The sequence below is a fragment of the Melopsittacus undulatus genome, chromosome 5 (assembly GCF_012275295.1).
Source record: "Melopsittacus undulatus isolate bMelUnd1 chromosome 5, bMelUnd1.mat.Z, whole genome shotgun sequence".
Taxonomy (NCBI): Eukaryota; Metazoa; Chordata; class Aves; order Psittaciformes; family Psittaculidae; genus Melopsittacus; species Melopsittacus undulatus.
This window is the reverse complement of record NC_047531.1, coordinates 80813597-80839076: the sequence shown is the minus strand read 5'-3', so window position 1 is coordinate 80839076 and position 25480 is coordinate 80813597. Positions and strand designations below refer to the sequence as shown.

General features: G+C 39.3%; 1 protein-coding gene across 1 annotated transcript in view; it reads right to left on the bottom strand.

Moving 5' to 3' along the window:
* The window catches only part of SCUBE1 (signal peptide, CUB domain and EGF like domain containing 1), a 203342-nt gene that overhangs the window by 175695 nt on the left and 2167 nt on the right, over positions 1-25480 (bottom strand). Inside the window, exon 2 of the mRNA XM_034063355.1 lies at positions 24654-24776. Coding sequence (XP_033919246.1) covers positions 24654-24776 — 123 coding nt within the window. The remainder of the gene's footprint in view (positions 1-24653; positions 24777-25480) is intronic.

Genomic DNA, 25480 nt, shown 5'->3' with positions numbered 1-25480 from the left:
ACTGACACTATCCCAGAGATTTGTTGCATTTGTATGTTCTGCAACAAAGGTATGGCACTCTCCTAAGTCTCACAAGGCCACCCTGCAGAGAAGCAGCTGTTCCAGGAGCACACATTCAACTTGACTAAGAAATGTTCAAAATAAAACAATCTGTCTCTTCTGCTTCCAGTATCACAGCGTTTCAGCTTTCTGTTTCAGCAGAGAATAGAAGACAAATCAGCATGAAATAACTAACATCCAAAAGACAAACCAAACTGTAAAACAGGGTAAGGAAAATGCTAGTTCTCATTTTGTCTAAACACTTTCAGCAGCAGAAACTCACTGCATGTTAACCATCTTTTCCAAGCACTAACAATCTTTGCTAGAAGGTGTCATAGACTATAAGCCAGGAAGGTACGAAATTTACCTCCAGCAAAATCCATTCCCACTCTTCATTATACCAGTTGCCATTCATGAAGTTCCTAAATGTTCCAAAATCATTACAACACGTGAACCAAAATTATTTGTCAACACAGCTACAGATCTTTATGGGTACAGCTACTGAAACCAAAGCAAACGTCTGCATGGAGTTGATGAATTCTGGCTGAGTGTCACTGCTAAACTGTCACAGAAGCCTTATGGATTTTAACATGCAAAAGGAAGAATGGCTGAGGCCTGAAAGTCAATGAGCCAAAATCAGCTTTTAGTGTTGAATTCCAAAGATTTCTAGAGAATAAGGGGAAGTGTGCATTGGTACAACCTTTATCTTGGCATCTGTCAAGGCCACATAACCCAACATTTACAGTGCAACAGAAAATGTTCAGAATAGGAGTAGGATTCAGTAAAATCTGTGGTAATTTTGAAGTATTTCTTGACTACTAATATAACGACAAGATCTGGAATTAATTTACTGAACACAAATTTCAATTGACTTTGAAAGGAGTAATTTATGTGCTTGGACATTTTAAAATAAATAGCCAAAGGAAGCTGTCTGCCCACATCAATTTCTTCTAATTTAGAGAACCACAAACAGAACTTAGCATAACAGTGTATTATGCAGATGTGAACTATTTCTTAAAAGAGCTGGATCCATAAAGTATCTAGAAAAATAAATATTAAAGCCTTTGTAATTGTATCTTGACAAATAAATCCACTTATTCATTCAGTATCTGAAGAAAAAAAATATTTTGGCATTAATATTCATCTGTTCATCTAGCTGCTTTAACCAAGATACTCCAAAGGGGCATCACAGAGACAGTTAATACCATTGTCCTTACAAACTTGCCAGCAAAGAAACTGTGTTTTTACCTTCCTGCTCCATGAGAGGCTGCTGCCAGCTCCCTACAGAGGACAAAGCACACCTCTTGCAGAATTCTCTCAGTTGTCTTCTGCTAAAAAAAAAAGTCACACAACAGTTCTGCTATTGCAACACGTTGCCTGCTTATCCAGAACTGGTATGCAGTAAAAGACATTGTAAAATGCTGGAACACATATTTCCACGTGTAATATTTTGCACTTCTGTGGCTTCCCTCTTGAAAGCTTTCAAACATTTTACTGATTGTCTACTGAGTTTTGGTCACCGTTCCTCCTAGGACTAATGCAATATCCTCATTTCTAAAGAAAAATACAGGAGAAGAGCCCTACCCTAGGATCAAAATCCTACATAATGAAGAATAGAGCTACATATGAACAGAGCTGTCTTCATCACTATATAGTTTCATGCAACTTTGATGTCAGACATTAGGGAAAGAAGTGGCCTTGTAATGCCCAAAGGTGAATCCTACAAATTCCAAGAGGCATTTTTGCCATTGGCTTTACGAAGCCAGGAAGACAAGTTTCCTGAGTCTCAGAGTAAGGAGATAGGCAAGACAAGATCGACATTTCAGTTTCTTGTTCCCACTTCCAACTGAGAACAAGCAGCAGTGAGGCATCAACACCATTACTTTACTTTTAAGGAAACAGGCAGAAACGAAGTAACATGCACACTGACAAGAATACAAACCCAAGTCTTGCATCATAATCAGATCAGCATTTTATTCTTTTTAATTAATGGATCTGGGGACTGTGAAAGCCACTAAAATATATAAAACCAATATGGGAATATTTATATACACTCTGTTTCTTTGGTAGATTCTACATCTAATGTACTTTCAGCAGTTATACACACACATTGGATAACCTGAACCCAAGGCATTTGTATTTCTAATATCGAGTTGCACTTTCCTTAAGAAGGGAACCAGCCCAGATCTAAACGCCAGAAAAAAACCCTCATGCATAGGTTAAAGACCATTTTGGTTCAATGCAGGGCAAATTTGCCAAAGTCTCAGCTCCCTGGAACGCATTCAACCCCAGCAAGAATAGTAAAATTATCAGATTCTCCAGAGGAGTTTAGTGTCAGCACATTTCCACATGTCCAAAATTATTTGAAGCCCACTCAGTTTTGGTATGAAAATTTGCAAGAGCTGATCCAGGTAGATGTGTAAAGAATCAGCTGAGAAAATGTCATCAATTCCACTCAACCTGATCTGTTAAAATGCTGCTTCCCTCTGAGAGTTTTGTGATTGCAGAATTCAGCATTTACTCCAAGTCCAAATTTTGTGAAGAAAATACTGACATAAAGATTAATTCTTTTCCTACTCCAAATGAAACCCTGACTTTCACCTCAGAGTAAAGTCGGGTTCTGAAAATCCCTTTCCATGAAAAACTTCCTAAGTCACTTTTTCTATGAGAAAACACAAATTAAAATCTATCGTTTGATAAACCTATTTTTCCTAAGGTACTCAAGGTTTTGACTCACAAACATTAACATCTTTATTGGTTAGATGCTATGACCTTGGAAACAATTTAACCAATCAGAGGAACACCCAGTGCAGCTTTTACAGCTTGCAAGTCATCATGATGTTTTCAAGATGCTTGTGCCCAAGAAAACTGTAAAATTTGATAGCCATTAGGACTACTCTGAAAGCCAAGGTCAAGGGTGAGCAGGCTGGCAATAGGGTAAAGTCAGAAAAAGCAGCCTGATGTTTCTTGGTGGAGAAAGGAAAAAAAGCAGGTACAACAGATCATTTAGCATAAGCCTTTATTCACTGCAAATTTCCCAAGAGCTTTTCCACTGGAGGTACTGCCCCTCCATTAACTCATTCACACATATAAAAAGAAAACTAAGTTTTACAGCTTCCATCCAAGATGTCACAACCCCTATTTTCCATTATTAAAACAGCAATAAAATGAAAATGCCATGTCAACTTGGTGAAGATGATCTGGATGCAATCTATGATATTGTTGGGGTGTTTTTCTGGGAGCCATTTCATTCAGTTTCCAGCAAACATCAAGTACTCTGTAACAGCTTTATTTGTTTCCTTTTCTTCCGCAACAGCTGAGCACAAAGTTCATCATGCTATAATTTATACCTTGTTGATACCATGCTTTATACTTATTTGAAAAAAGGAAAGGTGGTGTGTGTGTGGAAATGGAATACAAATCAAACTATGCAGAGGTATATCCAGCTGCTTAAAGAGCAAATATGAAGAGTGAACAGCTTCATATTTAGAACTAGCATGCCTAAAAACATTTAGGATGCATTTAGAAGGCAAGTGAGACATCATCCCACTTATCCCTGGCTGCAGAATGGGACTTCTTTACTTTCTACTTGTTTAGTATCTTCTGTTTGACCACAATTACTACCTCCTAATGAAAGCAGAGAGACCTATTGCAGATGCTTATTTTGTCTTGTGTCTGAATTTCCTGTTAGTACCCTGCTCACAACAAGCACGAATCAAATCTTCAAGTCGCACAGAGTAGGATGTCCTTGTAAGAGTCACCTTTGCTGCTTGGGGAAAAAAAAAAAGCCAAACTTTCACACACACCTGTTCCAGTGTCTCTTCACCCTCATAATAAAGAATTTCTTCCTAATGCCTAATCTATATCTCTGTCAGTTCCAGTTTAAAGCCAGTAAAAAGTCCCCCTCCAGATTTCTTGTAGGTCCGCTTTAGGTACTAGAAGACTTACAAGGGCTCCCCTGAGCCTTCTCTTCTCCAGGCTGAACAAGAGCAACTCTCTCACCCTGTCAAATCTAGTCTCTGAAGACTCCCTTCCTTACACTCTTCTTAAATTCACCTTCCCATCCTCACCTCCCTGTCTATTCTTTCATGTTCATTTCCTTCCTTGCTTAAACTCCTAGTTCAAAGACTCAGAAGAGCATTTTTAATGGCTGGACATTGATACGTCAATCAAACTGGTAACAGAAAAGAATCTAAACATTTGATTCACTCTCTCTGGATGCCTGCAGTTTGAGGCAGATGTTACTGCTTCAGTGTACATGCACTTTGGCAATGTACTTATCCCTGAAGTACAGGGGAATAAAAGAATGCTTAAAAATATAAAAAAACTATAAAAACTGAAAAGCTGAGATCCTGCATGAAGTTGGTGCAATTTTCCAGCCTCCTAAATACTCTCTATGGTTGCAAACATTCCAGGAGCAGGAATGGAGAGATCAAATAAATGACATGGAACACTCCTCATTTAGGACCTTACAGAGTTTTAGACTGCTTAATTGACAATTCTTCCTATTTCCTTAACAACAGGTTTATAAAGCATTTTTTACCTAGACTTCTTTTTGAGGGTCTAAAATTTTGGAGCTTCAATCATTTATGGAAAAAAAAACCCTAAGCAGAATTCTTTCCCTGTGGGACAATATATTTTCTGTTTGTATATGTGAATATTATCACTATGTGACATTTTCCATCTCAACCAGCACAATGGAAACTCTGGGACCATTGCAGTTCCATTTATGTTTAACACAGCATTTTAAACCAAATAAAACCCAAATTACTGTTATCCTGCATTACACATCTTGAAGCCTTGATTAGAGTTTTTGTGGTCTGACATTTTCCTCAATTGATATTTAAACAGATTGGCTACAAGTTCTTTGAACTGCAAGTGAGATACCCAAATAAAGATGGATACCTGCAGAGCCCATAACAGTTTTAGAGTCTGTCTTTATTTAGTAGCTGCCATGCCCGGCAAGCTCAAGCAGAGAGATTTCCTGTTCACAAGCTGTTATGAATGTGAAACATGACATTTGACAGCATTTTTCCCACCACTTCTAAATCACAGCTATTTTTACCACAATTCCTTCTTTTAATATAATGGGAAATGTTTTATTCCACATCTGATCTTGTGAGTTCTTGGAGATCTAATGGGAGAGTATTTCTGTGTGTCTTATGGCCACAACTGGTACTCATACATCCTGACGGTCATCATTTCAGTTAGTCATGGTACAACGTTATTCCTAGATCTTTAAAATGAAATAATGCATCTAAAAATTTTGAGGGAGAGGTTTAAGACAGTGAAACCAGATCACTGATACAGACACCATTCACATACTTTTTTTCCCAACCTGCATAGGTATCTCCCTCATTCTCAGATTGTGTACCTCCAACCTTCCTTTGCATTTAGTTTTTGCATTTCTGTCCATTGACAAAACAATCCCAAGCTTCAATTCTGAAATAAATTTCCTTATTACCTGTCATTGGATGAATATTAACTTATTTTCTGTAGCCCTTCAAGTGGGAGAACAGAAGGTGTCTATTCCTTCTTGCTCGTTTCAGAATGTATCAGTGCCCTGAACACAGGATCACATATTGTAAAATGGAAGATTTCTTAATATCATACAGCACATACTTCATTAGTCCCTGGCAGACTAATACTGCCACAGTTTCAGGCTGAGACAGCTAAGGCCACAAGCAGTATGAGAGGCTATACAGCAGCAATTTTCATCCTTCTTGGATATGAGAAACTACTATGTTTTCCAGCAGAGGTGCAAATCCTTGTGTTGCAAATTTATGTCTTGTGACAGCAGGCTTACATTTAAAAACTATTTTTTCCACATGTGCTTTACCAGTAGTCCTTGGGCTACTGCAGACTCCTAGCTGAGAACTGCTCTGCTGTGCTGGTTAACCACTTGGGAAATGTAGCATAATTTATATCACATAGGATTTGTAAAATAAGGCTTCCTGCCATCCTGCATTACTTGATCAAACTCCCGACTTTGTATGGGACACATATCAGACATTAATTTAACCAGCCCACAGGAACTCCCTACAAATGTTATATAACCTATCTATGAGCAGGGCAACTCTGTATTAGGTATGCTATTGTGCACTGCCATGAGAGAATCGTTGCGTATACTCAAAAGGCCTGTTCAGGGCTGCCTTTCATTTCAGCATGTCATGTGGCTCCTTCTAAACATGATACATAGGTATCCATGGATTTGTCTCTCCTGACAATCCGAGATCTAATAGCTATGAAGCCCAAGAAACCAACTCTGCTATTATTTTGTCACTTGTTCTCCAAATGCAAGCAAATTCATACAGTTCCCCAATAACACTGTTTACTAACGGAAGGCCTCCTAGCATTCTTGGTTCGCAGTGAACAGCAAAGAGCAGCCTATATGGGCTGATACTTTAAGTCATTCACAAGTATGAAGACTATAGCTCCTCACCTAATAAACAGCAGCTGACTGAAGGATAACTTGGATCATCAAAGCACAGATCTGTCTGCTTCAGAATGCTTATTTTTGCTGTAAATAGCTTTTCCAACTACAGAAGTGTTTACCTGGACTAGGAAGCTCCACGTAATAATAGAGCAAATGTGAAAACCAGTGGGGTTTGACCTGTGGATGTGCAACTGTCCAGCAGAAACATAGATCTACAGATAGCAAACACCAGCATGCCACCCATCATTATGTTTTATACTTCAAAACATTGCCTGGAGTCTTTGACCACTAGAGAAGTAAACAAGAGAAGGGGCTCTCTGAAGAAGAGCTAAAGAAGTTACACACACCTCTGCCTGGCACACAGGGGTAAAGGTTTGATGAGGCCAGGGCAGGCTGTACAAAACACCTATTTCATAGTTAACAAAATAAAGGAAAAGTGGTAAGAATGAAATTTAAAATTCAAACATGAAACCATCACTGCTGTCCTGTGAATCATCAAATAGTTTCAATTATAAACTGTGCTCACACCTGATGATTGGACAAGAAAGAGCAAATAGATGCAATCTTGGATTTGCCAATAAATTAGATATTTCTGCTCCAGTGTTCAAATATCATATACTAGAAAGCACACGAAGCTTCCAGCATCCTTAATGCTATTCAGTGAAAAAAGAATGAAACTGCAGATATGGAAAATGTAACATGACCATTTGGTGAAATCTGGACAGAGCTCATATTCATAGCCTGGAAGCTTTCCTTTGGTAATTTTATGTAATTGTATCTGTTTGTTACATTAGGGAAAATGTTAGGTAGAAAGAACAAAGAATGCCTACAACTTCTGTGCAGTATTCAAATAATAATATTAATCTGACAATTTATAACAGAAAGACAGACAGTCTAATTGTACCACCCTCCTCCCCACTAGTAAAGGGATAAAAGTGGGTAAGTTTATATAAATATTTGTTTAGTCCTGTAGAGTCATTCCCAATATTCTCATTTAGATTATTTCTCATGAGATGCCTTTTGCAGCAATACTATTTCATTATGCACAGTTAATCAAAATGCAGCAATTTCTTGACTAAGTATTTCATAAACAGGTGTTTGGGTTTTTTTGTTTTCTTTTAATTGGTAGTACATCCAATATAAAACTAGACATCAGAGATAATGTTCGTGATGACTTTTCCATTCTTATCCTTCCTCCTTCCCATCTTTCTAGACAATCCCTTTTGTATATCTTGTATATATTCATAGTATTTCTAAGATACATGAAACAGAAGTCCAGGAATAAACACAATACAACATTCTTGGTTATCCACTGAATACATGACACCAAGGCCTGACTACTTATCTCACTCATAATTAATACACAACTTCACCCTCAGCATAAGGCTCAAAACAAAATAACAGGGTTATGGCTGTTTATCCAGGGCACCTGATTTAACAACGTAACCATCTGAGGTTACATTAAACATCCAGGTCAAGCTTTTCAAAGTACCCATTCATTTTTTCGCAACTGACTTGAGACTCTCTTTACTGAAGTCTCATTTTCACGTGTCATGGTTTAAGCCCAGCCAGTAACTCAGCACCACACAGCCGCTCGCTCACCCCTGGCTTCCTCCTTTTCTGAGGTGGGATAGGGAGAAACAGAAGTATGTAAAACCCATTTTGGGTTGAGATAAGAACAGTTTAATAACTAAAGTAATATAGTGATAATAATAGAAAGAATACCAACAATAATAGGAAACAACAAGAGAAGAAATGCAAGCTCAGAAAACACAAGTGCTGCACAATACAATTGCTCACCACCCACTGACCAATACCAATTCTATTAAACACAGTGATTTGTATCAAACTTCAGTTCGAGAGGTCTCTAAATCTCTTATATTTGTATCATAAAAAAATAATCTACCATAAGCAGTCACTGATGGCCTGTCAGAGACTGCACATCAAGCTAGACAGACCTTCAGTCAGACTTGGCCTGGCCAGTTTGCACACTAATACATCAGTATGTAGCATAGGCAGGGATCAAAGCTCTTTGAACCTATTGTAAAGAGCCCTGGGTTTACCTTCCTGTAATGGGTATAATTTAACAACCTTTGTATACTCCATCAGCACAGAACATAAGACAAACTGGACAATAAGGAGATATTTTTACAAATGCTTAAGGGGTATTCCAAAGATCTGATAACTAAGGAAACAATACTTCGATCCAGAAGATCTGTCCAACTCCATAGCTGGCACAAGTGACTTTTCACAGAAGTTACTTCTAAGTGCATGTAAAGGTCTATCAGGCTTAGTGTAAATGACTCTTAATTTCAGTTTAGTTTATGCAAGCTGGAAACTCAGCTACTGGAATTCAAAGCAATGCAATTTAAACAAATGTATGATCACTTGGCCTAGCAGGGCTTCCTGAGTAGGATGCACTGAGAAAAATCTTAAAGCTGAGTTCTAAGATAAAATTCAAAAGTCATCTTTTTTCCCAAAATGAAGTTGTGGACACTTGTTTTGTTTAGGTTTTTTGTTTTGGTTTGGGGGTTTTTTTGTGTTGTTTGGTTGTTTTTTTAATTATATGCCAGTGCTAAAGAGGTGGGACCTATTTTAAATTAAAGAATAAAAATGTAAAGCTGAGAATGAAAGAATGAATTTCATAATGACCAAATGATATCCCCTGTCCTGATTAAATTCAAAGCACAATCAAACACAAAATATCTTCCATTAATTTCAATAAACTTTGAATGGCATAGCTGCAGGCTCTTTGGCCCAGATACACCTCTTCCAACTTTATATGCCTACATTGTAGATGTCTACATGTGTGTTAGAACTGCTATTTTCAGGACATGACATTTTTGTCTCCATTAATAGAAGGAAAACTGCACCAAGGAAACTCCTGTTTCTCTCCATCAGCTACAAATGGAAAGCAAGGCAAACAGCTTAAGCTTACTGAACCATACTACTGAAATCCATATTTGGACAGATGAAATCCACCCCTTCTCCTCTTCAGATAACTCTGAAATGAACAGAAATTCTCTGAGTATACCAAATAGCCAGGGCCTCCCTCCTAAAGTAAGTCTTACTTTTACTGGAAGTTGGGCCTCAGGAAGGAGTGTAATGGAAAGCCCATAACGAACTGTATGAACACAGTTTAAATGTTAAACTGAGTGATAGGATGCATTATTAATGGTTGTAAGTTACTGGCAAGCATTCACTTGAGGATAGGAATCTAATGTTTGGATTGATTCACATGTTAATTTTGTAACTTGTGACCCCAGAAAACTTTTAAAACAAATGGCAGCAACATGTTTTCTAATTACCAAAGGAAAAGTAAAGTAATCCCACCCCCCATCAGTCAAACAATTTTACAGCCAGCAGAAGGCACAAAACCACACGGAGGAGATATTTTTAATTAAGTGCAATATAAGGAGAAGAATAGTTACCTGTATTCAGTCTAAGCAATTATTATCAAAAGTGCCTTAGCATTTTAAAATAAGCCATTTAAGAATGGGTTACTGTTTTAACCATAAGCTGTTTCCGATTATAAAGTAGAGCTTTCAATTAAGATTAGTAAGGCCTAATTCAAGCTATAATTTGGTTCCTTTAGTTAGCAAATGTCTATTAAAACTGAGCAATTAAGGTTAAATGGGTTGAAGCACTTAAGCACTCCCTCCTGCTTCAAGTACTATTACAGAAAAGACTATGTGAGTGACTAATTCAGACCAGAAGACATGTATTTCCTTCAAGTTTTATACTTCCTTGTTGATCATAAAGTTTACTAAAGAAGAATCCATTGGTAAACTAGATTTTCAGTGGAATACGACACTGTTATATATTTACATGCTATAGCTTATTGTGCATAATTTAAAAAACAAAACAAAGTCTGTAATTTTATAAATACAATATAAAGTTTGCTCCTGTTATGGTTCTTCTCCCCTAATTTTATATAGTTCAGTAATAAAAATATGTAGTAAACTTCCCAACAGCATATTTTTCCCTTTTGATAGTTGGATTCATACTTGGCATAATGGTCTTAAGCAGATACATTGTGTGTGTACTTCTGACAGGTAAAGAAAGAAGTATACTACAATCTGTATTACTTACATAAACCACCATTCAAAACATTCCCACCTTCCCTTCTGCTTCCCATTTTCACAGCTTCCTCAGAGACTGAAATTCTGCGTGCTTGGTCTCACCTTTGAGATCAAGTTATTTTAGCAAGTTCAAGTAAAATCATCTGAGCAAGCTTGAGGACTGTCTGAGGGCATGACACATAACCAGACATATCCTTTCCCATCTGGGCAGGGGCCTCACCCAACAGGGCCCTCTATTAACACACCCAAACAGCAAACCTCTAGTATGTTTTCTGGATTCTTTAAGGCTCCCTCATGAGCACACAAATCTTGCCTATATAAATTAGGTAATGTGATCAAGACACCAGGCTATACTTTCCATTAAGCACAAGACCTACAGAATACACAGTGTACAAACAGGATCATTCAGGTGACTTCATGATTACAAACAGTGGGACTTTTCCTCAATGAATGGCAACATTATCAAAAACACACTATTCTTTCTGGAAAGCATCCTTTTCATGACTCCATCCCTTGAAGCCATCCTCTTGCTAACTCAGGCAATTATATCATGTAATCCTACTCAGGATAAGGACTGATGTTTTCTTCCCATTGCAGACTAGGCTACAGCAACTGCCTCTTACCTTCCATACAGATTGCCAAAATACTCGTCTTAAAAACATCTAAAAAAAGCCACCAGTGCTTAATCATAACATCAATATTAATGGTAATGACTAAAAGCAGTACAGGATAAGCAGTACAGGAACATATTGTAGTAACTCTGTTCTACTCAGATACAGGCTAACATGCACATTTGCAAGTTGGAACTTCTCAAGATACTTACAGATATTATACACTAAAACAAAGGTTTTCTGAAGGACTGTGCATACACATGGGTATTCATATATACATATGCATTCACCTTGTGCAACGAAGTCCAGTGAAAGCACTCAGAAATGTGCACTGGAAACTCTGGTATTAAAGTAAATTATACCAATAAGCTGTTCCAGAAAACAGATACAATGGCTACTCCTATCCTGAATTGATTTGTGTGTATTCTCTATGCAGAATCAATGCTAAAGCTTTTGGGTTTTGTTTTTTGTGGGTTTTTTTTTTCACGAGATCACATGTGATGCAGTCAAAAGATTTTTTTTTCTTTTCATAATGTAGTTTTCACATTTCCTTCAAGGAAAAGAATGTTAAAAAGATTTCAAAATAAAACAGTGAAAGGATGGAAAGTGCCAGAAGCATAAAGAATAGAAATCCTTTTTATATAGGTTTAGAAGTGACTGTTAACATAAAACTTAAGTGACAACACCTTGGATTTTATCCATACGACAAAAAAAAAAGTTGTTTCCCAGTCAATTGGAATGGTTAATCATACTATAAACTATTAGAAGGGGTTGTTTTCATTCTTAAAGCTTTTCAGAGAACTGTAATAGAAAAGTTCTTCCATTCTGAAGCCATAATCTTCTTAAATGTAAAACTGTTTACATACAGAATAAGCTACTTCAATTTTCACATAATGAAACAGTCTATACCCAATGAAACAGACTATACCCAACCAAATCATTTGAGTCTTCAGGTTTTTATTCTGGGAAATCAGGAAAACAGAATGAGGTTGCCTTTTCCTGCCTTTTACTTACTCCCTGGCTCACTCTTAGAAGTCAGAACAGTCACAGGTCAGAGCAATTCTGTCAACTCTCCTTCCTTCATTTATGCCATGCACTCTGAATACATCTACACCCTCCAGTCTGAACAGAGATAAATTCGCTTTCCTAGGAGCTCAAGCCAAGCAAAAGCCACAGGGCTCCACTTGTGTCAGCCCTCTAGTAGCCAAATAATTCACAGTTAGTCTCCCTAGTGAAGCAGCCTCGTGGCTGTGGGTCAGTTTGCAACACAGGCCAAACAGGACTGTCTTTCCTCACAGTGCCCATGCACACAAAGCCACTATGAGAGCCCCTGGGAAAATCCTCTAGCAGTTAGAAGGAGCAATCAGTTCAGAGCACCTGCCTTCCCAGTGTGTGGTATAGTAAGGCCAGTATTAAGGATCAGATGAACTGCATTGCTGTGCGAGCAGTGACTGGACTAGTTTAAGAGAAAAGTGGCATGTGGAGGGAAGGATGTGGAAAGAGGAACTTTGATCGTATTTGTCTTTAGAAAGGTTGAAATACACCAGAAAAATTGAAATTTCTAAATAAGGTCAGACCTCACTGCTTTGTAGTTAGATAAAATACAGACATTTCTCCAAGCCATAGTTCTAATGGAATCCTATTCCAAGAAATTTTAGCAAACAGAAAAATGCAAGAAGAATAAAGACACAATTCTACTCAATAAAGACACTAACACCTCTATAGGTATAAATTTAGGTAAAAAATTCCTCCTACACTCATGATGCCAAACAATTTAGATATGCATTACCTACACTCCCCATTCAGCAAAGGAGCTACCCGCTTCAATAACTTTTTCACTGGAACAGGAAGACAACTTAGGTATCTTTGTTTTCTATACCTTGGTCACTGAAGGAGGAACTGTCATCTTCTTCAGTTCCAGAGAAGAAGCTTCATAAAGTAAAATAAGAGAGTACCTTCAATTTAATAAAGCACTTAAACAGAATTACTTTAAAGGGTAACAGCTTCTTAAGATTCAGCACATGCTCAGGTACTTTGATGATTCAAGGCATTTGAACAAAACAACTCTTGAAAATATAATGTAAGTGTATTCCTTTTGCTGAGTATCTTAAATGTGTAGAGAAGTCCTGAAATTTCAAGGGGGTCAGACCCTATCTTCAGTTTCTTATAACTCTGCCAAACATTTACGTATGGGCTAGAATTTTTCATGCAAGGTATCTGCTTTAAAGCAGCCTTTTGGTTTGGGCTTTTTTTTTTCAGCTGAAATTTAAAACAAATACATACATACTAAAGCCAACAATGAAAAAAAACCCAACAAAACAACAAAACAGACAACCCCAGAAAGTTGATTTTTGTTTCTAAAGTGATTATAAGGAAAATTCCCCATTTTGCTATGTTTAGAAAAAAATCTTCCCCAAATACTTGGACAGATTTAACACTCTCAGATTTTGTTTCCTGTAAGGATGCAGAGAGTTAGCTTTTGTAGATTTCTTGGGACAGAAAGAGCTGGCCATATTACAGCTGAGCATTCATCATACAAAACACAGCCAATAAAAAAATGTCATTAAGAGAAAAAAAAATACAACAAAACACAAACCCACAATCAAACACATTCACAAGCTCAGCAGGCATCTGTTGAAACTTAGGTAGCTGAAGTTTCCAAAATGTTCTTCTTGGTTGGTGTTTTTACAGCCTTAGGCTGTGGTTTCACAACACAATGTCTCCAGAAACTAAACCACATTAGGAAATCTATTCACCTTGCCCACTACCACCTTCTCCTGTCATGTGTACTCTGTATCCCAGTTCATTGCCTTTTCCTTGTAGAACAGCTTATAGGGCCATACTGTAATCCACTGTTTTTTCTTCCACTTTTGAGGGGATTTATTCCAGTGATATTCTTCACAGTATAGCCTCACATCAAGTGCCTGTGCACAAAAAACTCAACATGATCAAGCAAACAGGAACTTTCTCAATCAGTGCTCTGAGAAAGTATCATGCTTTTTAGGCCAGACTCTACACACGTTATTCCTACAACCTCCTGCCATATGTCCTCCATTCGAAGGCTACCTGCACTTTGGTCAAACTTGCCCTGTATTTAATCGCACAGGTATCCTGGTCTAGAATAGCATTTGACTAGTCCTATGGGTACAGAAACTATATGCACCATCCTCTTCCACAGGTACAGAGACTGTACCCACCATCCATTATTCCCATTACTTTCACAGTGTCCTAACAGCATCACAGTGAATGCCTCCTGCCTCAAATGCAGAGGAGGCAAAAGACATACTAGTGGAGTTTATTTGGCAAGGCTTAGGGAAGTAGCAGAAGATCACATTCCTCAACTCCTCTGCCATCAGCCAACTAGAGGCTCCCTGACCATATAATGGATCACCTTACATGTAGCCTCAGAACACACAATGTGTAGAATGTTCATTTGCATACACATGAATACAGTCCCCATAATCAAACAGAAGCTAACACATAATGGCAAACAGCCATGCAAAGATGTCTTTCCAGCCAGACACCTGAGGAAAGAGCCATGGCTCTGCAGCAGTGGGAGCAGTGGGAATGTGCTGAGGGACAGCTGAACTCTGAGCTGATGGTGGGGGCCAGGAAACAGGTAGGGGAAAAGGAAGGAAAAGGGACAACTCTGAGATCTGGTAGGAGCTGTTCTGATTTGAAAACAGAAGTCAAGGAGCGTAAAAGGGTCCTCAGAGCTTGCACGAGTCCCAGAGGTCTTGCTATGCAACACTGGCTCTCAGAATAATATGGCTATAATTGCAATAAACCACTACGAGAGGAAGAAAGAGAAGAAAAAAAAATGAACAAAATTAAAAAGAAGCAGGGGAAAATACACTAGGAGATAACAAAAGAAAGAGAAGTAGAATTTGCTGTAGGAAATGACAGCATTTAGAGACAGCTGAGTAACAGAACATACAAGACAACATAACAAAGACTGCAAGGAAAGGGGACTGCACCAGAAGTAAAGGTGACAGATGGGAAAATGAGGAAAACCAGACAGTGTCTGGCAGATGTAGAAAGAATGAAGGCAAAAGAAGAACAGACTCTTACATATTGAGCTTAGTATATTCTATTTGTGCTCCTTTTTTAATTACAATTTATTTTATTAGAATTTTCCTGTCAGATAATTTACACTGTATATTTTGTGGAAAGGAGAAGTTCCTTCTAAATACCAAGTTTACATCACCACAAGAGGCCACCCTGGGTTCTGCAGCTTAGCAACTGCTAAGACTGATGAAATTTTATATATATTTATAAGTTCCCAGAGTACCCATAGACCATCCAGCAGACAGGGAGCTTATCAACTATTTAGAGAAGTGTCCTTGGAAAAACACATATTTTTTCCAAATTGAGAATTACATGTAATGCTGCTGAAGAATGAGGCCATATTTCTAGAAGCATGGTATTTGTTTATGAAAAATACAGTGATATTTGTATCCAAGAAGCATTTCTGGAGGAAAGAAGAAAAGGGAAGGGAAGGGATTTGGAGAAAACTCCAGGAACAAAACTTTGTTGGCAAGTTTGTTCCTGGAGTTTTCTCTGAATCAGAAGGGAAAGGGGAAGGGAAGGGAGGAGAAAAGAGAAGAGAAGAAAAAGAAATAAGGGGAAGGGGAAGGGGAATGGGAAGGGGAAAGGAAAGGAAAGAAAAAGTTGGAGCAACTGTTCTTTTTCTACTTAAAAATGGAGTATTTCCAAACTGGGCCACCAGGGAAATTGGTCAGTAAAGGAACATTATGGGCTACCAGCAAGCAGCTCTGAGAGACAGGACAGGGTAGGGAAGAAAAGGGAGAGGAGAAAACAATATGGTGTGTGACACATGGGGACTGATGGTACTGTGAGCAGTTAAATGGGTCATGTCATCCCAACTAAGGGATATTCTGGTTTTATTGGATAAACTGCTGAACAAAGTCAGAAAAAATAAAGCAATCAATAAGTAAAACACAAAATAAATTCAAGGATAAGCCCTGATCAAAAGAAAAACCCTATCCAAGGAACAGAAGAAGCATGAAGGGGGGGGGGGGAAGTTATTATAATATGTTAATTCACTTTGGCTGTAATAAAAACATCTTTTATTACAGAGTGTTCTCAGGAGTATTTTCTTGCTTGCTACTTCTTCATCCCCTAAGAAACTTCATTCCCTGATGTAATTCAGAAAACTGGCAAGCTAGGAATCAAGTATTAAATGGTACCAGACAATTAAAAACAATAATAATAAAAACAAAAGAAAAAGCAGAGATATAAAAGTCCTCAGAACTGGATTTTGAGAAACACTTTTATCAGCCTACACCAAAAAGATGCATCAAGTTACCTAATCAAATAAGTAGTATTTACAGAGAAAGGAAAAAAAAAAAGTAGTTACTAGTTCAAATCAAAGAAGCCAGTTTACATTCTCCCTCTTCCAGTTTTCGACAACATGTGCTGCTTCATTCTGGAAGACCTTCAATGAAATTAGTGCAATGGCTCACCCAGAGTAAAGCTGTAATCTGTGTGAATAAAACTGGAAGGAAATTTGACCCTGAAATAAAAACCACCACAAAACTGGGAGTGGGAGGTGGCAGAATATTTTTTCCTATGGTCTCCTGCAAGCCAACAGGTCAAAACCAGCATCACATACTTGTAGCAACAGATCCCATCCAAAACCACAGTCATTATGAGAGGGTGACATGAAGTTCAACACATGACATGAATGCCATGTGTTATGATATTACAACTGTAAAATTAGAAAGCACAGCAGTTTCAATACCTAATATTCACTACAGACCTCAAGATTACTAGAGAACCTGTTCAAAAGTAGTAAGATTAGTGTCAAAGCCTCAAGCACTGAACTGAGATCAAGTTACAAGAGGGTTATACAAAATAACAAAATTAAAATAAGGGTATCAACAAAGGATGAAACAATATTTAGGAAACATATTCACATTCCATCTTCCTGTAGCTTTTCAGAACAGGCAGACAAAGGGTGTAGATATTTGAGGTGTTTTCAGGGAGTCCTTAAAGGAATGAATCCACCTTCTATTGCAATTAGAAGAATCATCAATTAGGAAGAAGTCCCTTAAGCTGCCTTGTTCAGTTATTCAGGAGAGAGAGACAGACAGACAGCACAAGCCTGACACCACTAGAATTGTGCAAGCATCAAGATGCCCAAGTTTCAGAAAGGAAAGGACACCCAACAGTGTTCATTTACTCTCACACAACACCACTGATAAAGATGGTCTACTCAAAGAATTGCTGAGAGTGGACTGATGGGATACCTTGGAGCTCTTAAAAGAAATGGGATCATTGTTCCATTTGAAAGACACACAGAAACCCCAGACTTACTTAGCCCTGAAGATAAGAGAAAGCCTCAGTGTGAGATACTGGACCAGGAGCTGGGAAAAGTGAGCTCTGAAATGGTTTGTGCTCTCTCCAGGTTGACTGATTCAGAGCAACCCTGTCACAATATTTGGATTCATTTTTGAAGATGAGAAGAACACTGCAGATATTTGAAAACCCACAGTAAAATTAAAAAGAAGTAACACCAGCTTCTTAACAAAACAAAAGATAACAAAGGTGAACAAGATAAAAATTCTGAGAAGAATATTAAGTCAAGCGTGGAGAAACAAAAATTGCTATTCAAATGAAAATGAGGAGGAAATAAATTTTCTCTATGTTTTTCCTATTGCTATGACTTAATATCCTTTAAAAAAAGATCTAACAAGTAGGTATAAGAAGAAACTTGCCCTCACACCCATAAAACTTCTGAGGATGATACTGGGTGGTTTATCTATACCATTTCCAATTCATTGTAATTGCAATGAACTCTCATTTTTGGCTTTAGCATATTGGTGTAAACACAGTGAGTAGTTGAAAATTTGGCTTAGAGACATTAGTGCACCTGCAGCATGAAGACGGAATTACAGCCTCAAACATTTGCCAAAGGATGAAATTCACTATCCTGTTGTTTGCACAAAATTAGAATTCCTAGTTCAGAAAAGGGCTTTTAGCTAATGATTTAGAAATGATCTGTAGAGTACTCTGTGCTTTTCTGTCTGCAGCAACAGACCATGTCAGAGACAAAGCCAGATGTCACAGAATATGAGTGGAAATAAAATCTAGGTATATCAATGCCAGTATTTTTCCAGATACCATATTGACTATTTCCATCCACTGTACACAGACATCAGGAACTATAGCAGAAGTTATGATGAACAGCATCAGCCCCAGATTAGGAAATGCCTTGGTAGCTTGTTTGGTTGTACATTTTCCAGCTTAGCAGACCTTAGATGAGCACTGCGGTCCAGAAAGGACAATTAGTCTGTTTCCAAATGGACATACACAGAATATAACCTGCTGTGGGTCTGAATATACCCATTATTGAGACTGGAATAGTTTATCTTATTTTGAGGTTGTATCATGCCTAAAACCAGTGAGATGCTATCAAGAACAACAGCCCCCTTTGGAGATTTCCATGACCTGTTTATCTGGAATGGCTATTTACAATAGGAAAAGGTCTGCATGTACATCAACATATGACAAATTTACACCACTAGCACTGCACAGGCCTGCCAACTAGCAGTCAAGCAGAACTGCTGCTGATAGAGCACAAATTTCCAACATGAGCATAAACCTGAAAATCACCCTCTCAAGGCAGACTCTGCTAAGGTAGTTTGCCATGGTACAGGTATGCTGCCCTCAGTGAGAAATACATCAACAGCATTATGAAGCTTTGCAGCAGGAATTAAAAAAACAAACTAAAAGTACAGCTGAAAGTTGTGAGCATCTGTAGAGAGTTCAAGAAACATGACAATAACTGCATGAGACCAATTATTAAAAGAACTCAAGAACTGTTATGCAAGTACTATGAAAGAGACAAAAAAACAGCACCAAGAGGGAAATCTTATTCCATATGGAAAAATACAGAGCAGAATTTTGCAACCCAAAAGCAACAGATCCCAGCAAACATGTCTTAATGAAAAAACATCTGCCCAGTCACATTTTCTACAAACTACAGAGAAAGACTCCTACAAGTAAGGTATCATCCAAAAGACGAAGAAACTACAGCTAGAGCAGCTCACTGAAAATACAGTTACACTGGGGAAAAAAGTAGCTTGAGGGGAAAAGAATGTTTAAATAAAGTGAGCATGCTAACTGGATATAAAATAGGCATAAGTAAAGTTCAACCAGAAATTATACAATGCATTTTAACAATTAACGGTGTGAGGACTGTAATAGCCTGAGAAATAGTGCAGGCAAAAAAATATTAACTAGGTTTGAGAGCTAAACACCTTCATAAACTGTTCAATGCCAGAGTACCCTACCAACAGCATACACTCAACACGGGTGCCTACGGAACCTGAGGACTTGGAATCATTTTGAACCCTCTGGAATTTCCATTACTTTGACAAAATTTTCCAGCTAACAATTTTACTGGACTTATGCAAAGCATCAGACACTGTCCCGCATGACATCCTTGTCTCTAAATTGAAGAGACATCAATTTCATAGATGGACCACTCGGTGGATAAATAACTGATTGGATGGCTGCATGCAAAGAGTTGTGGTCAATGGCTCAGTGTCCGGCTGGAGACCAGTAACGAGTGGTGTCCCTCAGGGATGGGTGTTGGGACAAGTCCTGTTCAACATCTTTGTTGGTGATACGGACAGTGGGATTGAGTGTGCCCTCAGCAAGTTTGCCGATGACACCAAGCTGTGTGGTTTGGTTGATACACTGGAGGGAAGGAATGCCATCCAGAGGGGCGCTGACATGCTTCACAGTTGGGCTGATGCCAACCTCATGAAGTTTAACCATGCCAATTGCAAGGTCCTACACCTGGGTCAGAGCAATCCCAGGCACAGCTACAGGTTGGGCAGAGAAGAGATTCAGAGCAGCCCTGCAGAGAAGGACTTGGGGTGTTGGTTGATGAGAAAATGAACATGAGCCGGCTTCAGTGTGCGCTTACAGCCCACAAAGCCAACCGTATTCTGGGCTGCATCAAAAGGAGCGTGACCAGCAGGTCAAAGGAGGTGATCCTGCCCCTCTACTCTGCTCTCGTGAGACCTCACTTGGAGTATTGTGTGCAGTTCTGGTGTCCTCAACATAAAAAGGACATGGAACTGTTGGAACAAGTGCAGAGGAGGCCACGAGGATGATCAGGGGACTGGAGCACCTCCTGTATGAAGACAGGCTGAGAAAGTTGGGGCTGTTCAGCCTGGAGAAGGCGTGAAGACCTCATAGCAGCCTTCCAGTATCTGAAGGGGGCTTATAAGGATGCTTGGGAGGGATTCTTCATTAGGGACTGCAGTGACAGGACAAGGGGTAACGGGTTAAAACTTAAACAGCAGAGGTTTAGATTGGATATAAGGAAGAAATTCTTTACTGTGAGGGTGGTGAGGCACTGGAATGGGTTGCCCATGGAGGCTGTGAATGCTCCATCCCTGGCAGTGTTCAAGGCCAGGTGGGACAGAGCCTTGGGTGACAGGGTCAAATGTGTGAGGTGTCCCTGCCCATGGCAAGGGGGTTGGAACTAGATGATCTTAAGGTCCTTTCCAACCCTAACTCTTCTATGATTCTATGATTGAGCGATCAGCCTGTGAAGAGATTACCAACCTGTAGTGAGACCAAAAGTCAGTACAGAGAAGGTAAAGACAAAAGGACAAAAACCATGGGAACATGACAGAGTTGAATGCAGGTCACTGCATTTGATACACTGACTAAAATCACAATGGGAAAGATTTCCAATTTAATAGTAGATCTGCCAGGGCAACTGAATCAGTTTTTGATTAGTAGTTTTGTATATTGAATAGCAATGGACATCTGAAAATGCTAGCTAGAAAATTTGTGGTCAAAGCCTACTGATATGTGTTGTTACCTGAGGAAATACCATCACAGCAATGCTGACCATATGGCTTGACAAAGCATAGCAGATAGCTGGTTGAAAAAAAACAAGGTGAACTGAAATCTACAGAAGGAAGCAGGAGACAGGACACAGGAAGAACAGCTCTTCTGTCTGGATAAATAACTGTGCTCTGTGGATAGAAACAGGTCAGTTGGTGCAGGCAAGAAGGCTGCCCATGAAAAAAAAAGAAGAAAAAAGATATGGTAGATCTGCGAACTGAGAATTCAGCCCAAATCCTCAGAAACTCTGGAGAAACCCAATCCAAAAGACATTTTGGGAGAAAATAAAAGTTCAGAAACAAATTCCCTGCTAAAGGAATTTAACAGGCTGTCAAGAAAATGTTTTATTTCAGTAGAATTGCTCCTAGAACTCTCCACATATGCTTAAAGGAACGTTTCTGTCTTAAGTACTTCTCCCTGCCCTTTAGGTCAGAGCAGCATAACACGCACAAAATCCTACACAAGTGACTGGGCTCCACATTTACTGCACTAGCCAAAAGATCCAGTTTTTCAAACAAATAATTTTCTTTGATTAAAAAGCTATAAACTAATATACAAAGGTTCACAAATACCTATTCACATGCTGCACATATCTGTACAAATATATCCTCCACTGCTCTTATAAACCTTAAGAATAAACCAAAATCATGCTGCTTCCCACACTCTATCCCATTCTCTAAAAATGGATTTTAAGTGAATGAAAGCAATATTTAAGATTGATGTTTAAAATAAATGAACAACCACAAGCTTCTAAATCAATTCTAATGCTCCAGTATAACCCAAACTGGCAGCTCGTGAAAATTTATTAGAGTAAGTTTTATCATTTAGGATCATTTCTTTAGCTCACTATACTAAACAAATTGCAATTCTGCTTATTTAGTGAAATCTGGCCTTATACGAGAGCCTGCATTGTTAAGAGAGTTACTTATGCTTTAATAAATGTGAAGGTAGACTGCTACAAACTGAAAAAGACACAAAATGTGTACAAAAGACAAGCTTTTCTCATAGGTAACTGGTTTCAGTGTCAAAAAAGCTTATTTAGAAAGGCTCAGTTATAAAGACTGAGAATTGTTTAATGACCCAGCTTTGGTTTTGGCACAACAAAAAACATTTGGTGTATTTCATGTTTGTTATTACAAGCACAGTCACTTTTATCTTAAAAGGTAATTTTTAATGGCTGATTACCAGTGTTGTCCTGTGACAGAACATTAAATACCAATCAATATTGCTAGTCTGTTTATTTCTGTAAGTTTTGAATACTTGACCTCAAGGTGCAAAATAAACCCACTCTATGTGAACAACAGACCTCAGGCAGATCTTGGGTCTGACTTGTATGACCCTTCCTTCACCTCTCTAGTTTTGAGTTTACTCACTTATAGGAAGAACATAATGATATCTGCCTGTCACTGGAGGTGCATAATTTCAGTACAAAGTTTCAAAGTACTCTGGGATCAAATTAAGAGATACTATTTAAGTAATCTAAAATAAGCTTCAGAAAGGACACATCCAAAAAAGATTTCAAGCTTACTGCTCATCTCAAAGTTTGATATTAATTACAAACTGAAGGTACAGAGCTGATGCAAAATCTTCCAAACTCTTACTGTAACAGTATTAAAAACAAACAAACAAAAAAGTAATATATCATGCATCCTAGTACCTGGTTTAGACACTTCATGTCCATTTACCTAATATTGAACAATTAACATCCGTGTAGAATGCGTTGCAGTCTGCCCCAGCTTACTCTACTTATCAAGCTTGTCAGATACTAAAATCCATTAGATACAAGTTTTACATCAACCACAGAAATTCCATGATTCTGTATGTCAATCCATAGAGAAATCTACCTTTTTACTCCTTACTGAGCTCTCTTTTTTATTGAGCCAAGGTAAGTCAGGCAAAGAGAAATATGGGTATTAAATAAGCATGAGTATCAGCCAGGTCTACCATGAAACAGAGATCAACAGCTAATATATGAATAGTTAAAGCTTTCAGGAAACTTCTGATGTGGAAACCCAATACAAGTGCCACCAATTCTGAGAATGCTGCAGCATCCTCAGCTGTGGCCCTGAGTACATTTTCTCCGCACAAAGCTCTTTCCCTAGAAAGGATGAGTAGGGGTGCTGAATGATTATTCTGTTTGCAAGAAAAAAGATCTGGCTTTCAAATAAACAGCAGCTAAGAGACACTAGAGCACCAACAGAGGGACAGTAGAAATTTGTCAATTTAAGCCCAAGATGGAAAAATACGACAACCACAAAAATGCTCTATGAAGGCACTTAAACAAACACTTTGGAAGCCCATGGAGAATAATATGCGGTTTCAAACTTTAGGAGACTTCAGCAAAGTAATTTCTAGGTCTCTAATCTTTTTAACAGACTGACAATATAGACTTTGAAAAAGTTTCAGACTGCCATAGAGAGACTTGGAAACAGAATTTTTATAGCTGCTAAGCATCTACAAGTAGGAAAAAGAAAAATAAACCTGCATCTTTTATTTGTAAGGCCTTCTGCTGTGATGACAGTATTTGTTCTTTTCACCAGAGAACAATCTCTCTGTTGAAGTTCAATAGCAAGATGGAGTTCATAAAATCTGAAACGAATGTACACAGCACCTAATAACTCATGCTAGGTCCTTTTCAGTTGCAAGGACTGATGCAAGGACATACAGAAGTCAAACAACTTATGTTTGTGCAAGTACAATAATCTGAAATAGTTTTTCTTTAAAATAATATTCTGCAGACTAAAAGTGGATGACCATGACACATGCAAAGTGTCAAAATAAAGCAAGCTCCAGTGTCGTATTCGAGTTGATACTGAAAAACATCGACTGTAAACAGCTCAGGGGTGATGAGCCTCACTGGGCGAGAAGAGTGATGGTAAATTATACGTTAGCCAGGCGGAGGGTGCAAGCTTCCGTGTGCCTCACCGTAATCTATGCAGACCGACTGCTGCAGCCCGCAACACCGCACTGGGCCAGGGTGGAGAGGCCGCAGACCCCGCACCGGCAGGCGCGGCCCCAGGGCAGAGGGTGGCGGCCCCGGCTCCCCGCAGTCCCTCTGGCTGGCCCTGCTGCTGGAGAAGGCATGAGGCCACGCCGGGCGCCTGCAGCCGAGGAACGGCCACACGCAGGCAGGTCCCCGCTACTCACGGCGGCCCGGCCCGCCCTATTGCAAGGAGCAAGTCAAGGGCTCCATCCCATTTCGGGCCGGCCCGGCCCGGCCCCACGGGCGCGCCCCGACGGGGCGCAACCACGTGCTCGGCGCGACGCTTCGAGTCCCCATCGGCAGCAGGCTTAGCGCTGCCCGGGACAGCCGGTGCGGACCCACGGGTCGCCACCTCCGTGGGGAACGTCGCGTCTTACCACACTTTATGTTTTGGTTTTAAGATCAGGCTCGCGGACCCGGCGTCTGATGTCGGACAATTAGCAAAAGCAGCAGGGGGATGCTTGCCAATAAACACCGAGATTTGAGGTCAAGCAGCTGTAAATCTGCATTAATCGTTTCAGGAATTCAGCTATTTACAAAAGCTTTTAAAGACCAAACAAATAAGAGAAGGGAGGGGAGGAGAGATAGAGGAGCCGAGCTGTACTTACCTTCACATTGTTTCCCTTCACCTTTATAGCCCGGCTTGCAGATGCATTTGTAGGATTTCGGCGTGTTTTGGCAGATCGCATCGATGTGACAGTCATCCGTAGCTTCTGCGCACTCGTCAACATCTGGAAGTACAGAAGGAACCCCAAGGGGACAGATAAGAATGGAGATCTGAGACACACAAAACCGCCACGAATAGATAGCCCACTTGAAGAAGCTGTTTGCTTGTCTCCCTTCTGAGTGCCATCCTGGAGATGAGAACATCTGACGTTAAGTAACTGAACAAACCAGCGTTATTCCCTTTAAGTCATTTATAAGCATTGCTCTGCCAAGCTAGGGGGGCTTGGTCCCACGTTTCTGCATTAGGAAATCATGAGACATACTAAAAATTAGCATCTGCTCTACAGGTCTGGTGCTGGAGACCCACATCTTGAAGAAGCAAGAATGCGTTTAAATTACCTATAAGAAAAGGGGGGGGGGGGGGGGGGGGGGGGGGGGGGGGGGGGGGGGGGAGGGAGCCCATTTACATGTTCTAGCAAAGAGATCTTTAGTTAGAAAGACAGACCCCAGTTTAAATAAACTATGCTGGCAGGGGAATGAGAAAAAGAAATATTTGAACAGCAAACCCACATTAATCCTTTTTATTAAGAGGCAAAAAAAAAGTGAAGACCATATTAAACTGAGTAAGTTAGAATGGAGAAAAGCAACCTGCAACAACATCCTCGCCACGAAGCAAAACTCGTTTAGAAGGCAGAAGTCCGAGCAGTTCTCCCAGGCCCAGCTCGGGCTGGTGCTGCCCTGGTGAAACAGACACGGGCGGGGGGACCCA